This window comes from Colletotrichum chrysophilum (assembly GCF_026319265.1).
Source record: "Colletotrichum chrysophilum strain AFK26 chromosome Unknown scaffold_10, whole genome shotgun sequence".
Lineage (NCBI taxonomy): Eukaryota > Fungi > Ascomycota > Sordariomycetes > Glomerellales > Glomerellaceae > Colletotrichum > Colletotrichum chrysophilum.
Genome location: NW_026517297.1, coordinates 473,351 through 489,999, shown reverse-complemented (window position 1 = coordinate 489,999; position 16,649 = coordinate 473,351). Strand labels below are relative to the sequence as shown.

The 16,649-nt window shown below is 55.1% G+C and overlaps 7 protein-coding genes across 7 annotated transcripts; 2 read left to right on the top strand and 5 right to left on the bottom strand.

The window, feature by feature from the left end:
* Nucleotides 1-238: 238 nt before the first annotated feature.
* Nucleotides 239-1,024, bottom strand: COL26b_002175 (uncharacterized protein; the record flags this gene model as incomplete). The annotated part of the gene is made up of 1 exon (XM_053175104.1): nucleotides 239-1,024. One exon carries the CDS (start codon nucleotides 1,022-1,024, stop codon nucleotides 239-241), a length of 786 nt encoding a protein of 261 aa, XP_053041048.1.
* Nucleotides 1,025-1,670: 646 nt separating this feature from the next.
* COL26b_002174 (uncharacterized protein) lies at nucleotides 1,671-2,345 on the bottom strand (the record flags this gene model as incomplete). Its single annotated transcript, XM_053175103.1, has 1 exon — nucleotides 1,671-2,345. One exon carries the CDS (start codon nucleotides 2,343-2,345, stop codon nucleotides 1,671-1,673), a length of 675 nt encoding a protein of 224 aa, XP_053041047.1.
* Nucleotides 2,346-3,168: 823 nt separating this feature from the next.
* Nucleotides 3,169-5,180, bottom strand: COL26b_002173 (uncharacterized protein; the record flags this gene model as incomplete). Its single annotated transcript, XM_053175102.1, has 2 exons — nucleotides 3,169-4,957; nucleotides 5,014-5,180. 2 exons carry the CDS (start codon nucleotides 5,178-5,180, stop codon nucleotides 3,169-3,171), a joined length of 1,956 nt encoding a protein of 651 aa, XP_053041046.1.
* A 796-nt stretch (nucleotides 5,181-5,976) lies between these two features.
* COL26b_002172 (uncharacterized protein) lies at nucleotides 5,977-6,664 on the top strand (the record flags this gene model as incomplete). The annotated part of the gene is made up of 2 exons (XM_053175101.1): nucleotides 5,977-6,064; nucleotides 6,150-6,664. 2 exons carry the CDS (start codon nucleotides 5,977-5,979, stop codon nucleotides 6,662-6,664), a joined length of 603 nt encoding a protein of 200 aa, XP_053041045.1.
* A 265-nt stretch (nucleotides 6,665-6,929) lies between these two features.
* On the bottom strand, nucleotides 6,930-7,510 carry CWC21 (RNA-splicing factor; the record flags this gene model as incomplete). Its single annotated transcript, XM_053175100.1, has 2 exons — nucleotides 6,930-7,212; nucleotides 7,278-7,510. 2 exons carry the CDS (start codon nucleotides 7,508-7,510, stop codon nucleotides 6,930-6,932), a joined length of 516 nt encoding a protein of 171 aa, XP_053041044.1.
* A 519-nt stretch (nucleotides 7,511-8,029) lies between these two features.
* COL26b_002170 (uncharacterized protein) lies at nucleotides 8,030-9,337 on the top strand (the record flags this gene model as incomplete). Its single annotated transcript, XM_053175099.1, has 1 exon — nucleotides 8,030-9,337. The coding sequence occupies one exon, from the start codon at nucleotides 8,030-8,032 to the stop codon at nucleotides 9,335-9,337; it is 1,308 nt and encodes a 435-aa protein (XP_053041043.1).
* Nucleotides 9,338-10,626: 1,289 nt separating this feature from the next.
* On the bottom strand, nucleotides 10,627-11,617 carry COL26b_002169 (uncharacterized protein; the record flags this gene model as incomplete). Its single annotated transcript, XM_053175098.1, has 3 exons — nucleotides 10,627-11,250; nucleotides 11,319-11,425; nucleotides 11,581-11,617. The coding sequence occupies 3 exons, from the start codon at nucleotides 11,615-11,617 to the stop codon at nucleotides 10,627-10,629; spliced, it is 768 nt and encodes a 255-aa protein (XP_053041042.1).
* Nucleotides 11,618-16,649: the final 5,032 nt, after the last annotated feature.

The window sequence follows — 16,649 nt, the reverse complement described above, 5'->3', positions numbered from 1 at the left end:
CAAGACAGGTTGTGTGTCGGATGAACTACGGTGTCAAATTCCTTTTCGTAACTGCCAATAGCTAAGCAGAAGTCTGCGACTCTTTGCGGCTCATCTCTGTAACTCCTCCGTATGGCGGTGATGCTTGACAAATGCCAGAAGCCAGGTTCTCTTCTTGATCCATTCCTCACTTCTAAGGTGCAAGTGCCCAAGACACTGTCCAACGCTTCGTATCCCAGGTACATCTTTGTTTTTTCCCTCACGCATTGGGGGGATGCTCGCCCTTGCAGCACTCGAACTTGTCCTTGCTGCCGATCCAGAAGAAGAGGCTCCATTCATCGCAGTCGAGCATGCCCTGGACCTCCATCTTGCCATTGTTGCCGCACTCGTTGAAGCCCTGGGCTAGGGTGGCCCAGATGTCGGAGTTGCCCACGACCGTATCGTTCGCCTGAACCGAGAGGTGGGGGTGGCCGACGGCGTAGAGGCAGCTGCCGCTCTGGGCGAGCTCCAGGTAGTGGCGGCCCTCGAGGTCTCTCTTCTGGATGGTCCACTTTCCGTGGTTGTTGTACCAGAAGCGGATGAGGTCCTCGCAATCGCCGGGGTTGGCGCCCTTGCCGCGGCTGGGGTCCATGCAGGTCGGGCCGACGTACTCGCAGACGCGCTGAGGCTTCGGCGCGAGGTCGAACTGGAGGCGCTTGGCGAGGGAATTCTCGGTTCCGGCGTCCTCGCGGTCGTTGATGATGGGGAGGTTGCCGGCGACGGGAACGGTGTTGTGGTAGTGGGCGCCGGGGGCCTTGTGGTCGACATCTTTCAAGCCGTCGCCGCGGGTGGAAAGCATGGCGGCGGTGACCCAGACAGGCTGGCAGGTTCCGTCCTCGCGCTTGGTCTCGTAGCAGACTGCTCCGTCGTAGGGCCGCTCGAGGTTGCTGCAGATGACGCCGCAGTTGGGGTCGACGGGCTTGCCCGTGAAGGGAGTGGCAGTGCTGGAGATGACGGTGAAGGCCATCACAGTGATGGCGCCCAGGAGGCGGGACATGGCAGCCATCTTTCAGGTATTGATGAGGGAAAAGGGCGGTGATAAGGACGGGTTTTCAGCTTCTTGTGTTTGTCTGATGGAAGAAAGGGGAAAGCCTTTTGTGAAGTTTGGCCTGTTGTGTGGGAAAAGAGGCAGGGAAAAGGTTCCCATTGGGAAAAGAGGGCTTCTGGTGAAGGTGAATTTTTGTCCCTCGCTTATCTCGTCTGAAGAAGGGCGTTCAGCAACGCATCTTTGGGAAGGAGGAAATTTTCGTCAAAGGGAAGTCGCCCCTGCCTCTCTTGTGTGACCCCGGATGAAGGTGAGGGGAGGGCACACATTTACGAAGGCAAAAAGAAAAAGTAACTGCTGGTGGCAGTAAACTTCAGAAGCAGAAATGATCATGATTTTAGCGGTTAAAGCCAAGCAATATGCGTGGTGAAGCTTGTGTAATTTCGTCGCGATGTTCATCTACCAGCTCTGGTGTTGCTAAAGACGTGCGAGTGATGTGCCAGTCTATCTATGCCCAAACTCCAGAACGATTTCCCTCCTTCATGTCAAAACCATGCCCTTCTAAAAAACCAAGTCCTGTGATAAAACGAAGTCCTCCCTGAAAGCCAAGCGCAGTCCCAAGCCATGAAAGTCGTATCCTTTGTGAAGCCATCTATCCATACGGCCGTTACCATTTCTTCTCAGGTGGGGAGAGGTACCAAAGGATGTAGTCCTTCTTGTTGTGCTCGTCGTTGGTGACGTCGCACTGAGCGTAATCGATAGCCTCGACATGTCCAGCGCCATCGAACTCATACTTAATGGCAAGGTTGATGACCTTGGCCAGATCGACACTGCCAACAGACATGTCGCTGTTGTTGTAGGTCTTAGGGTAGAGACCAATAGCACAAGTGCCAGACTTGGCGAGGAAGACGTTGTGGCTGGCGTCAAGGACAGTCTTAGGGATGGCGAAGTAGCCAGGCTTGGATCCAGCCCAGTCGTGGATGACCATGCAATCGTTGGCATCTGCAAGCTTGGGGAGGTCCCAGGGGTTGCCAGCCAGGGGCTTCTGGGCCCCGTCAATCAAGCAATGGGTGGTGCTGTTCTCCTGGTTGACGTAGATGGTGTGCTTGGCAGTGTCTGAGGTGATGGGAGGCTTGGAGCCAAGAGCGTCGTTGATGATGATGGGGACAGTGGTGCCGTTAGCTGAGAGGAAGGGCTCGCATCGAGTGTGGTTGGCAAGATTGATGCCGTTACAAACAGCACCGTCCTGAGCCGACAGATTGTAGGGGGCGGCGTGAACACCACCAGTGCTGTCGAAGGCCAGAATGATGGCGGCGATGACAGGGTTCATCTGGATCCGCATTGTTGTGTTGTGAGTGGAAGTGATTGAATGGGAAGGTATTGATGTTTGTGAGTGAAGGTATTGATGAATCTTGTGTGAATGGATAAGGTGTTTGTGAAAGGTAGAGTGGTTGTGGTGAAAAGGGTTTGAAGAGTGAGCAGCAGGTGAGAGGCGCTTTTATCTTCGGAGGGATAAGGTCTAGCAGCCTGGGCTAAGCGAGGAGCTAGTGAATGACGGCAGTAGAAGATAAAATCTTTTAAGAGAAGGAGCGAATGGTTGGGATGAGTGAAGGTGCTCCTGCCCCTGAAAGCTGGTGAGTTGAGGGAAGGTGCCACGGCGAGGTCTTCCTTCTGGAGGAGTTAGTATTTGAGCCCCACCCAAAAAGACTACCGTTTCTGATAAGAAAGTGGTTTACTGGAAGGCTGTGATGAGAGTCCAGTCAGATGAAATCAGGAGCTGAAGTGAAAGAGTTCACTCTCTTTTGTGTTATTAGCACGAGCATCGTTAAAGCCAGCACTTTCCTCAGAGCCATTGCAGGGAGTCTCGATATACAAAGACGGACAGAATACCTAGAATATCCTAATAATCCCTCGTCGTTTCCAACTTGATGTGCCTTGAAACAGATTAAGATATACTGTAAGAGGATGACAGGGTTATCACAAGGCAACAGATATATCTCAGCAATCGGTCTGATTTTCGCTCATTAATAAGTGATATCTACCTATTTCAAAGTGCTCAGTCATCTACAATCTAGACGGAGCAGACGACACGGGGGATCTTCGCAAACTAAGCCTGCCCATTGCGCTCTAAACAAACAAGGTCAATCTTTAGGTCTACTGTAGGACTATCGCGGCACGTTAGGCAGGGGCCTAGGTCCAGCAATCTGTCTCGGTCCGACAATCTGTCTTCTTCCAGCTCCAATTCCCTGGCTACCCTTGTTCTGGTTATCGCCGCCGGTGTATCCAGCCCACTGGCTCACGTCCCAGCGGCCACCGATGCCACCACCAATGCCGTCAACGCCATTGCCGGTCGGCACGGCCTTGGCAGTCTCCTGCTGTGCCTCCTCCCACTCACGCTGACGCTGGCGCTCCATCTCCATCTCGCGCTCAAGGAGTGACTTAGATGCCCAGCCGCCAGCCTTAGTGTTAGTCTGGCTCTGTGCGCGTCTGCGGTCCTCAGCGTCCTGCTCAGCGGTGGCGCTCAACTCGCGGGAGTAGGTCTGCCTCGCAGGGGGCTGAACGGGTGCCGCGTTGTTAGCGAGGAACCTGTCAGTTCGGCTTGGCGGAGGTTGCTGCGCGGCCTTGTAGGCGGCGGGGTCCGGAAGAGGTCGGCCGCCGGTGGTGTGGGCCCCGACCTTCTGCGGCGGCGGGGATGCCACGGCTCTGGGGTCAGGCAGGGGTCTGGGCGATCTCGGAGGTGGGGCCGGAGGCTCGTCATCCTGTAGGGATTCCTGATGCTGCGTCCATGATGTCTGAAGAACCTCACGCTCGTTCTTAGACCAGGAATCTTGTCGGCTAGGTGTTCCGTCGGACGGCCGGCTCCTAGACCTCAGCCGCGCCTTGGGATCGTTGGTGACAGCCAACGTCCTGCCTGTTCGCCCCTGACGCTCAAGCTCGTACTGCCTCTCACGTTCTCTGGCCTTCTCAAGCTCAGCCTCCAGCTCGGCGATTCTATCTGCGCCAGTCTTTTGCGGCTGAACCTTCTGCTCGGCCTGGTACTGGCTCAGGAATTGCCCTCGGAGTCTAGCATCACTGCGGCTTCTAGTGCGGGTGCGCTCTTCGACCAGACGTTGCTCGGCCTCCTCTTCTTCCTTGCGTCGCTTTTCTTCCGTGAGCTTCCACATGCGCTCCTCCTCCTCCCATTGTCTTCTCTCCTCGTCCGCTCGTCGTTGCTTTTCTTCCACGAGGCGTTGGATCTCCCTCTCCTCTTGCTCGCGTGCCTGTCGTTCCTCGTCTTCCAGCTTCTGGCGCCTGAGGTCTTCCATTTGCTGGCGTTGGTGTTCCTCCTCGGCCTCCTTCTCCTTACGCTTCTTCTCCCTCTCTGCCAGGCTGGGTACGTTGGGACCAGCACTAGTGATCTGTCTCCGGCTTCCAAACGAGATTCCGAGGTTGCCCTGACTAGCGCCTCCCATGTAGCCGTACTGAGCAATATTCCAGGCCGGAGATGTGGCGCCCTCATGCTCCTTCTTGCTCCAGCTGGTAGTCGGAGATGTCGGCTTCGTCGGGCTCCATCGACCGGATCCCGAGTCACCGGTCTTTGAGCTTGTCAGATTGGGTCGAGGGGAGCCGAATCCGGAGGCATTGGACAGTCCGCGAGATCGGGTAGGCGAAGGGGTTCCACGTCCGGTACCCTGAGGGCTCATCACACCTCGGGTCTTGCCGCCAATCGGCGTCGGGAATCTGGCTGGGTTCGCGGTGTGGGCAGCTCGGCTGAATGCTCCGAGGCATTGCAGTACTTGGGCCGGGTCTTTTTGTTCGTACAAGTCGACTGTAAGGAATACATCGTGCTCTTGGAGGTTCAGAGGCGGTTGCTTGCAAGCGCGGAGGAAGTGTGAGATGTTCTCCATCTGGACGAAGGGCATCGCGGACTTCTTGAATTTGACCCCGGGCGGAGGCACCGCAAGGTTGATGAGTCTGAGAGTCACATGTCAGTTGGGTGCACCGCTGGAAAAAGCATCATTTTGACCTACTTGCACAACGCCACGCCATCCTTGAGGCTCTCGAGCAAGTCTCCGCTGGGTAGTCTCTCGCCGAGAACGCTCTCAATCCAAGAGCTGACCTCCTTCGCCGCGGCGGGCGTGTACCTCTCTAAGCGCAACTTGCGCAAATCCTTGTCTAATGACGTTACTGAAGCCATACTGTTTCGTTATATTCGCAGGTCGTGAGGACGGGATGTTGGTAGACAGGGTCGATTCGTTGTTTAATGCTTTAAGCGCTTCGCACTCGGGTTCGTAGGTGCGTTTCAGTGACGCGGCGGTTAGGCGCTGACGTCGGCGGGGCTCCGGGGATGACGGAGCTGGTACAAGATGCTGGAATCCTCTGCTCCGCGCGCGGGCGCGAGTTTGTCTCAGGGTGTTTTATAGACGCAGCTCGATGCAGTCTTCGGGATTAAAGGGATTGAGGAGAGGAAGAGGAGGGCCGACGAAAGGGCGATCGAAATGACTTGCGGGGAGAGGTGAACAATCAATATGTCGGGTGGCAGGGGAAGAATGATTGGGAAACACTGAAAGGCCCGACGAAGACCGCACTTGTGCCTTGTTGGTGGGGAAGATTTAATTGTTTATGCATCTCTTCAGCCAGGCGGGAACCTGGATAAAGGTGACAGCGCCTGGGGTCCGACGTGCCCGCCGCGGCCTTGCGGAGTGACGTGTGCGGTGGTGGCTGGTGGGGTCAATGTAACTCTGAAGCGCATTGGGCAACTGCTGTTGGCTCGTTGCAGAAACACAAAAAATACGTGGCTGAGGATATGGCGGCCCAATCATGGTTCAGCCAATAGAGCCTCGACCGAACTTCCCTGTGGCGGTGCAAATTATTTGAGCTTGACCTCATTACTTTTCCCAAACGCCCAGCAACTTCGAGATATTGAAGCCATGGGATCCTGAGCGACGAACTTTCTGATTTCGTCTCCCCCAACCTCACAGAAAAACGCCCAAATGTCTTCAACACGGATCTCGCCAATACTGGAGGCCTGGTATAAGTGGAAGTCGCTCAGACTACCATGGCGCAAGCGCTTCCTCATCGGTCCGTCCCCTCACCTCAACCATGGTTCTTCTATAAGAGGCACCGCTTCCTTGGAAACCTTCCATACTAACACGCTCGGTTCCAGGCCGTGACCTGCAGGGCTACACGTACTGGGAGTTCCGCGAACAACGAGGCGACGGACCCGGCCGCTTCCGCCGCATCGTCCACTACCCCCGATCGACATACCTGTCCGATGTGAAGGTGTCCCCGTTATGGCACCAATGGCTAAGACACACACGTGAGCACCCGCCTTCGCTCGAAGAACAGTCGAGCGAGGTCGTTAGGCAGGAGAGGATGAAGCTGCTGGCGGCGCAGGCAGACGCGCGGTGGGAGGCAAAGCCCAGGGTAATGGACGCCCCAGGGCAGGCAACAGGCCAACCGTTACCGGCCTTGAATACGGCACAACGTCAAACAATTGCGCCGGAACTGGAATCGGTAAACGCGACGACGACCGAGTCGACCGAGTCGATCCCAACGCAATCAACGCCGAAGACCAGCGCAGCGAAGAAGAAATACGGACACGATCCATGGGAGCAAGCCAAGGGTCCCGGGGAGGCGTGGCAGCCACAGGCGTGGGTGCCGCCGGCGGGGAAGAAATAGAATGGCATAAACGACGGCGATGCATCTGTATTACTAAAAGACGGGCCCATCTCCGCACATGTATCAATAATTCGATATGCAACCGTCCCACAGCCAAATTTCTCTGTCAAGACGCTTCAAGCCAAACGAGGTTAAGGTGATCTCGGTTTGCACGTCTCATCTCCGCTGATATTCCAAACGCCAAAAACGCCATCCCATATTGACCCATGACCCGAACCCACGCGCCGCGTCGGACTTGACAGACCTAGTGAGAGAGCACCGACACTTAATCAGCCTCTTCCTTCTTGGTGTCCCTGTCGACGGCGTTCCTCAGTCTCTCCTCCTGCCTCCTCCAATGGCTTCCCTCCTCGTAGTCCTTGCTTATCCTCAGCGCGCTCCTAAGCCTCTCGCTCTCCTTGATTTTGGCGTCCGCCATCTCGTGTACTTGGTGACTTTTGAAGTGCTTCCGTACCGGACCGCCGCCGCGTGAGTTCTTCTGCTTCTCGAGATCGGCAAGGAGCTTCTGGCGCAGCTCGTCGCATCGGGTCTCAATTTCTTCTTCCTCAAGGCTGCAGTGACACAAAGTGGTTAGCTACATCTGCGCAAATTAAAGAGAGGGAAAAGATAAGCTTACCCTTCGTCCTCGAGGGTATCTCGGAGGTCTAGGACCTTAACCTCGACCTCGCGCTTGCGATCGTGCTCGAGAATCTCCTTATCGGGCTGCCGTTGCTTGTGACGGAGCGAATCGGCGTCTTTCGGAGGGTACGGCGCGCCGTAGTCGCGCGGGCGCATGTGCGCGAGGTTGCGCTGGACGTAGCCAGAAGTGCCGCTGCCGCGAGGCGTGGAGAGGCCGACGTTGTCAGACATGGCGTGTGTGTATGGTGTAGCGAGACTAAAGGCGGCGAATATCTGGTTGTGATAATATGGGTATCGTGGGAATAACTGCACGCTTCGCTAGATGTATATGTCGATCGATGGTGTCGGAGAAAATCAAGGTTGGGCGTCTCTCTGTACGGATTACGCGCTGTTGGAGCTGGGGGCTGAGAGGAGAGACGTCACTACAACCTCTGGCCCTTGGCGGTACGAAAGTTCAGTTGGGAGCTGCCGTCCCCGAAGGCGGTGAATGGGGATGACAGAGGCGGCGGGGCCGTGGCGGCAGAAAAAAAGATGTGACGGTGGGATGGTGGGGTACTTTCTGCTTTGGGCGACAGGAAGACTCACTAAACGATTAAGACTCATCGATGTAAGTGAAAATCCGAGCACCTTCAATGCTGTTTTCTAACTAGAGGTAGATCTGACTGGTGGTTTTCACATAAAACAGTCCCAAAATCTCCGGAAACTTCATAAACGAATTCCAATCTTTGCAAAAACACAAAGTTATTGAGAATGCCGTCCCTCGAAGGTCTCACAGAGGGGCAACCGACCCTGGACGCGATTACCAACGCAACCCAGGAAGCCGAAGAGCTCATCTTTCCCCCAGTCACCAAGGAACACATCCTCAACTGTGCCTACGACGCCTGGTTTCCCAAATATCGCACCGTCTCAATTCGCTCCCGCATCATCAAGCTCTCCCCAGACTTCGTACAGTACATCCGTGACGACGGCATCATTCTCGCGGACGATGACGCCGCCCAGCCAGACTCAAATGAGGAAGAGGAAGAATGGGCGCCTTCATCAAACACATCCGGCGCCCCTCGGAGAAATCAGCATCTCTACGAGGACTCCGACTCCGACTCGGAGCCAGAGGCAGACTCGCGCCCGCCAAACGAGCGCTTTCCGGAGATTCACCAGGAGATCAAGGACCGCATCAAGGAGCTCGGCGGCTCCGTGGCTCCCAAGCTGAACTGGTCCGCCCCCAAGGACGCGGCCTGGATCTCGCCGCACCAGAACACGCTCAAGTGCACCACGCCCAACGACATCTACCTCCTGCTCAAGAGCTCGAGCTTCGTGAGCCACGACCTCGAGCACGCCTTCGACGACACCGTCGCCTCCTCCACGAACCGCCCTTTCCAGCCCGTCCTCGTCCTCCGCCCCTTCTTCGCGCCGAACCCGGCCCTGGAGTTCCGCTGTTTCGTCAAGCACCGCGCGCTCATCGGCCTCTGCCAGCGCGACTGGAACCACTACCCCTTCCTCGACGGCCTGCGCTCCGCCCTGGTGTCCAAGATTGAGGACTTCTTCGAGGACCGGCTGCGTTTCACGTTCCCAGACGGCTCCTTTGTGTTTGACGTGTACGTGCCGGGCGACAGCGATTCGTACGATGAGCTAGGCAAGGTGCGGCTGATCGACATCAACCCGTGGGCGCCGCGGACGGACAGCCTGCTTTTCACGTGGGGTGAGCTGCTCGAGTTCAAGGTACCGAGGCCGATATTGGGGTCCGTGGTGAATGAGGAGGCTTTCGAGGTGAGGATTCCAATGTCCGGGAATAGGGGCGACTGGAGCGAGGGTAGCGCGGCGGAGGAAGAGACGACAGACGACGAGGACGCGGACGAGGTCGTCCCTGAGCTGAGGATCGTGGAGAAGGATAACCCCGCGGCCTTCAACTTCAGTACGCCACAGTACTCGGCGCATAAGCTGCCCAAGGAGGTTGTTGACGCCAGTATGGCGGGCGAGGGCGGTTTGAGGGAGTTTGCGCAAAGGTGGAAGGAGATGACCGAGGCAGAGGGCGGTGGGGATGTATGGGAGAATGCCCCATAAGTCGGCGCAATGAGAGCATAGAACAGCGACGTATCTGAGATCCGTTAAATAAGACTCGTGCTCCAAGACTTCATTCCCAATTAATATTTCAGCATGTGTAGGGTATACGTGCCCCTATCGACCACAATGGCGTAGGGAGTTACCCTTTGGCCACTTATACCGTCTGTAAAAACCGTTGGTTTTTCGTAGGATTGAATACATCGGACCCGAGTTTCTTTGCCTGGTGTTTTTTCTGTTTCTTTTTATTTCTATCGCCCGTCTTCTTCTACCTTGAGATGATGTCACGTTCTGTTTAGCCAGCACCTTTCTTCCTCTGCCAAAAAAAAAAAAAAAAGAAAAACAAATTGTCAAGTAATGTATGTTCTGATCGATTTGTACGTGAGATGAAGCATGCGTGCGATCTTGTCCATCAGCATTTCAGAAGAACAATACGTATGCACACCTTCCAATATACAACGTCATGCTCAACTCTCGATTACATTCGGGATGAGGCAAAGGCTGTATTTTATAACACGTAATCCCCTCTAAGCGTGCGAAAATTCACGCCGAGGACCTGCTAGAAGATGAATCATCACTGCTCAATACGTACGTACACATGAACGTGTTTGGATCTGCGCGATATGAACTAAAGCTCGCCGTTAGCCATCTCACACCCCATAAACGAAAAAAAAAGGGAGCTAAGGAAAAGAAAGAGGTTTTCTTTCTATTCTCATATAGAGGAATAGAAACATAGGAATGGGAAAGGAAAAAAGAGACAAAAAAAGCTCAGACTCGTGAGAGTCCTACGCCAATATGGCTAACTCGAACTCGTGGAGTTCTCTTTTTTTTTTTGTTCAAGATGAACCGCTTGACCATGAAGGTCGGACGGAGTGCGCGCACACTCTGAGGCAAGATGCCCCGACAACTCGCCGCAGAAGCGGCCCTCTTAAAGGTGAGTGCAGGCCTTCCTGCCTCTCCAGCAGAAGGAGCACCAATCACCAAGCTTCCATTTTCCACCAAGCACATGGACCACGGGCAAAGAGAAGGGACGAAGAAAACAATCATTTTTATATATACGCAAGATGAAGGACATATACAAAGGCGCAAAGGGGCACACTCGCTGGCCCATATCCGAGGCCCCTTTCGACGTGGTCCAGTGACGTTCTCGTTAGGGTATCATATCATCAGATACAAAACATTACCATTTACACATCCAACACATGGGCCCGTCATCCAAGTAGCGGCAGCAGCAGTCGCCAAGGCCAAAGCAGACAAGAACACGCGGAACAACCCGAGACAGAGTAAGCACTTTACATGACCACACAGCAAGCCTTCTCCAGCTTCTTGAGGATTTTGACGACGATGTCGTCTTCCTGGTCCTGTTGCTGTTGGCCGCCGTGATGCTGTTGCTGGCCGCCGTGGGGCTTGCCTCCGTGGGGTTTGCCTCCGTGCTGCTGTTGGCCACCACCGTGGTGCTGCTGCTGCCCGCCTCCGTGGTGCTGCTGACCACCACCAACCTGTGGAGGCGGCGGCATCGTCGCGTCATTGCCCTGGAGGTTGATGTAGATTCTACCCGCATTCTCCTCCGTCGAGTACTTCAGCCCGAGCTCCCGGCACAGCGCCTCGATGCGCGGCTTGAGCTTCTGCACATGTCCCGTCGAGTGGTTGCCCTTGCCGACGATGGCGTGCAGGTGCTCCTGCCCCCGGTCGCGGTCGGCGCGGATGCGCTGTTCAAGCATGCGCTCCGCCTCCTCGACGAACTGGCCGTGCAAGTCGATGCAGCTGCCCGTCACGCGGCCGGCGGCGTTGTTCTCGCGGAAGATGTACTCGGACGCCTGGCGGTTGTAGTCCTCCATCTTCTGGGCGTGGCGCTTGCCCTCGTTCGAGAGCTCTTTGGCGGCGGCGCCATCGCCAGACTGGTAGGCCTGCTGAGACTGTGTGTTGCAGAAATAGTCAGACACGACGTTGGGGTGATCGTCGAGGGGCGTGGGGGTTAACGGACGCGCTCAAAACACTGGTTACGCTTGTTGGCTTCCTCACGGGCGAGGTCGCGGAGGCGGTCGTACTCGCGCTCCACATCGTCATCGTCGTTGTCGGCGTGGTGAAACGCTGTTGAACGATCGGTCTTGTCAGCACGGGGGAACTACTCGTACGATACGCAGGAAGCATCGGCGGGTGATTGTTTCCCGCGTTCCCTGTGGCGGTCGCGGTTCAAGCCATAGCTTCAGGGGTAGGAGAAACGCGAAACGGGCGGGGATGCTTACCGCGACCGCCCAAGCGGTTCATGGGAATGGAAGACATATTGGTGTGGATTGCTCAATTGGATTGAGTGTGCCCAGATGAAGCAAAACCTGACGTCAAACGACAGAAAGATGATGCAGTCGGTAGAGGGCAATGCCAAGTCTGGTCGAGACGCGGACGCAGAGGCGGTCAAGACGGCGCTAAACAAGCTTGTTTTTCGCGGGCCTCGGCCGCACAATTATGGAGACAACATCCGGCATTGGTGCTCATGCTGGCCGGGCCGGCTCCCGCCCCGGACCCGCAACATCGATAACTATTCAGCTATTGCCGCGGAAGGACATGTCCTTGTCTCCGTCCCCGTTGTCCTTGCTTCCGTCCCCGTTGTCCTTGCGGACAGAGCCTTTCCGGCGTGGATCCGGGGCAGAATTCCCACCATGCTGACAGTGCGATCTTCAGGGGAAGCAGCCGTGCGTTGCCACGGCTCAAAGACTCAAAGGCTCTCAGTGGCTGGTTGAGGCTGCAAGCTAGTGTTTGTAAGATACATCAGCGGCCGCTTGGTTCAGTGCGTTTCTCCAGCCATAAATGCTTGTACATGGCAAACCTGCGCAGAACAGATTGCCCTGAAACAAGCCAGACCCAGCGACTGGTCTGGATGGCGGTCGTGGCTGAGGGCGGCACGTCGTTCCTCAGCTCCTCGGGTCCATGGTGTTCTAGCCGTCCGAAACAAAACTCGAACATCCACGGCGGGCATGAATACCCGCAAAAGTGAGGGCAAATGGATGGCGTATCATGGATTTTCCCATTACTAAAGACAAATCGTGTGTGTGATGTGCCAAACCGTCGTTACACAAGAGACAGGCTCAGGGGTAGAATGCTTCTATGGGTCTTCTAGAACATCTCCTCTTTGGACTTCTCCGACCTCCAGTGCTTCCAACTGCAGGACCAAGGCACCCATCATCCGAACTGGCCGATCAATTTGGATTTCCATATGGAATGCCGATTTGATAGACGCAATGTGAGACCTTGGGAATAACAGCAGATGATCGTAAGAGTTCTCAAACCTAGTCAAGATACGGTGCAACGTACCTGCAGCGCAGCATCTGCTAGAGCCGGATCCCAAATCCTGCGCTGTTCTGTAAAAGGTATCTTAGTTCTCGCTTGTGCCTGCGCAATATGCAAGAGAGAGCGCGCAGAATTCTCCATCTGCCAGGTCCGCGTCGCATCGCGAAAAGGAGCTCGCTATGCCATGTGGCCTCCCTGTACCGACGCGGGAATAGTTGCTGGTAGTAGTCTCCGTCCGCCTGCCCGCAAAGATCTAGTGACAGCGCGAAATTACCTTATTTCGGATCTGAAATGTGTCCGTTGCTGGCCAAACTTCTTCTTTTGACGCTGTTGAGAGCACTGTTTTGGGAGGCGCTCTTAATTGTAGCCTTGGTTTAACGGCTGCCAACCTTAGTTGAAAGAGATGCTTTGCGTCGCCTTGCACTCTAATAAGTACGAATACAAGGCCTTGAAAGACTAGACCTGGCATCCCGGTGTGATTCGCAGCTCTGAGACAGCGGACGGCGACAGGCAGGGGATCCGGATTGCGACAAGTGATGGATTGAAACAAGGGCAACCCATTGCATTACATTTCAAACCCACCCGTCTTTTTGCCGTGGACGACGAGAAGGAGCAAGTTGCAGCAGTCTCATCGGTGTAGGATCTTAGGGGCGCATTCTCGATGGCGCCCCATTGTTCCCCCCAGGATTTCGTCCAAAATTTGGTGTTGATCGACGACACCAAACAGGTTGGGAAAACGCAGACTAGGAACCGAACGCGGCACCCCGAGATCATTGTCCGATCAGCACTCCAAGGGGGTGCTGTGCCCCTTTCTTTGGCAGAACATCAGACTGTGTCCGTGGTGTAGATGAGATTCGCAACGGCTTCTGGGCTGTGTGAACTGCAGTTGCAGACAGGGGATCGTGCTAGTGATTCTTGCCCTTGCATGGTTAACTTGCACCGGCTAACGCTCTGTATGGCTTGGTGTTTCAAGGCAGCTAAAATGGTGGGGTCTGACCGCCCCAAAATCCCATCTTGAGATTCTGATTGACTGGCGGCGTATTAAGAAATCTTTCTTCAAGATGTCAACGCGCCTCTTTGACGTGCAAGACATGTGTCGCAGTGGCGATATGTGCACCGTGTCTTCTCAGATGGTCCGCGACCGTGACAACTGAAATCACCAGAGGTAGCCAGGAACCACTGCCCGGAGAAGCCGCAGACTGTCGGCCGTTTCTGGAAGTTTGTATGCATGTTTGTTGCAAGATGACCGGTTGTGCATTCGTGACACTTGAGACCGGTGTGTCCCAGAGGATCGGAGCGCCCATCTTGTACATTTTCCATCTTGAACCAATTTGGTAGTCGACTGTACAAAGACGTCCTAGCATGCGGCTAAGGCGGTGGTTAGCTAGTCTTGTGGCGTAATTATTGGCTGGCTGCGATGATTGCCCAGCTGCTGCCATTCCCACGATCCAGGCTAAAGAGGCGTTCTGGCGACCAATCAACTATCCCTCTTCGAGTCAGGATGAACGATGTCTCTCTTTGAAAGCATCGACTTGGTCTGTTGCCGAGGGGCTCAGGTCTGTGGCTTTTTTGGTGCGATAGCCTTCCCTCTGGTTCATATCAAAGTGATACAAAGGGCGGTTGCATGTTTGAGCGAGCTCAAGCTCTTGTAAGCCATACTTGTTCCAGGACGATGGAATCGACACCATGTCCAAGTCGCGAGCAACTCAAATGCCACTGTTATCTTGTTGTCAAAGGCTGAATCCTGATTTAGGCACCTGCATGATAGCAACGAACTTGATGTGCTGGAGGCATCTAGGTGGTTGTTCACACGAGTCTGGAGGGAACTTGGACAGTGCGATTCAGCTATGACCCGAATTAAGACCTGCAGCAGCAAGACTCGAAGCGCAAGGCCCAGAGGGATGATGGATCACCTCGGCGGCAGGATGCAGTAGCCGCTGGCGGCTGAGGATAGAAGCAAACAGACGACGAACTTCATAAAAGCAAACATTTTGGCGTGGCTCGGAGGTTGGGCAGGCTCCCGTCGAGAGAACGGGATTGTGGAATGTGACGGTTGGCCGCATACCAAAGCTTGGCAGAAAACGTTCAGCTTCCAGATGGTTTCCCTAAAGAAAAAAGCAAAGCTGCAGCGTGGAAACCGCTCGCCAGCCTGCGGCACGACCTCTCTGAACAGAGACAGCTTCATGTTTTAGCCAGGCCAGCCAGCACAACCCCAGAGATTTGGTTGGAGCCAAAGCTGAGCCAGTGAAGCGCCACTGCTCCCGATTGGACGCGCTTGTAAAGTAGTCATCGATGCAATCTGCGTTTGCTTCTTGGGAATGCAGATCATGCGCCGCGAGATGGCTAACACGGAAGAATCTAAGACGATGAAAACCCAAGACTATTGAGTGGGAGGCTGAGGCTTTGAACTCGGAAGTAGTCACAGAGTGTCGTAACAAGCTCAACCTCAGTGATGGAGGAGTCCGACGCCTAGACGCAGTAATTGTACGGAAAAGGGAAGATCAGCAGGCAGGAGATGGAAATCGGCAGAATATCCAGGATTCCATGTGCCGTGTGCCATCGTCAATCTCATCTCGGGATCTGGGCTGGTGTTTATTAAACTGCGAGAAGGCAAGTGATGTCGTCGTACCTTGTACCCGGAGACGATGGCGCGTCAAGGCGGGAGTCTGGTCAGCTGCACCGTGTACGAAGCACGGCGGCCGTCCGTTGGGAACTGGGCAGCCCAGCATCGTAAGTGGATGCAGGGAGATGCTTAGGCGGAGAGGACCAGGTAGAAGCGTGGGATCACTGACATTTGGCCATATGGCGGTGGAGTCGGAGATGGTGATGGGAATGACGATGGGGGGGGGGGGGTTTCTGGCCCTGAACTGGCCTCGCCGCAAGGGCAGAAGAGTATGGATCTTGAAGGTACCGCGCAGTAGTCGACAGTAGCAGAGACATGCGGCTTGATCAGGAATGGTGATGGGTTCGCCGCGTCTGTGGTATTTTGGCCCTAAAAGAGGGATGGGCGATGGGCCGGACGGCGGCTGGCTGGCCGGCTTGTCTGTAGTTGGTTCGCGCCTTGAAAGAAGAAAGGAAATGCAAGGCGACAGGTGCCAAGCTCAGACATACATGATCCCGATCGACCCCTATTGGAGATGCAACTTGCAAGAGCTTGGTTAGGATGCTGTTCCTTTGTGTCTCCGTCCGCCAGTGCCCAATGGTTGCTTTGAGTACCGTACAGTGAGGTAGGCAAGCGGGACCTGGCTGTGCTCGATTTCCTAGCTTGGAGACGTGCAGAGTATTGGCGAATCAAGCTGTGGCCGAGAGCTTTGGGGTTGGGGTTGAATAAGTTGTTTGCTTCTATTATTTGCTTGACGGCGGCTAGACCGCCTTGCGATGCGTTTTCCTAAGTAGGCACACGGTATTGATGAGATTGGCGACGTCTTGATGCGCTGCAGCCTGCTGAATTGTTATATGGTTGGTTGTGCTTTGTGCAAGTCCGGTGATAAGCCTCGAGCAGGGCATACCACGCACCGTCGCGATGCTGGAATCATTGCCGTCAAGAGCAGCAGCAAGGAGGCCGCGGATGAAGGTGTTTCAAGAATCGCAATGGAAGCCCTGATGGAAGGAGGTTATGTTCCAATTGCAGTTTTCCAATGTTCCATCTGCCATCGATCTCCCTGGCGTTCCCTGCAGGTGGATCTCTGCTTCGTCTGGTCTGGCACTGGCAGAAGCAGAGGTGCTGCAGGTAGTCACAGAAGAAGGAAGGAGGGTGATCCTCCATGCCTTCAGTTAGATGGCTGGTGGAAGGGCTGGAGGGTTGCGTGCGGTGGTGTCCCATTCCAGCTGCCCCGACCGATTGACTGCTTGCTTGACTCTTGGTGGGAAGCACCCAAGGCAAGGCACCTTTCTTCAATTGAGGCAAGGGGTCAGGTGTTGGTCTTGGAGCAGGTTGCCCATGATGCGATGTCTCGCGCAAGTACAACCATCCGAGGCAAAGAGGCGACAGCATGTCTCTTGGAATTGCGTTCCGACGTGGTCCAGAAGC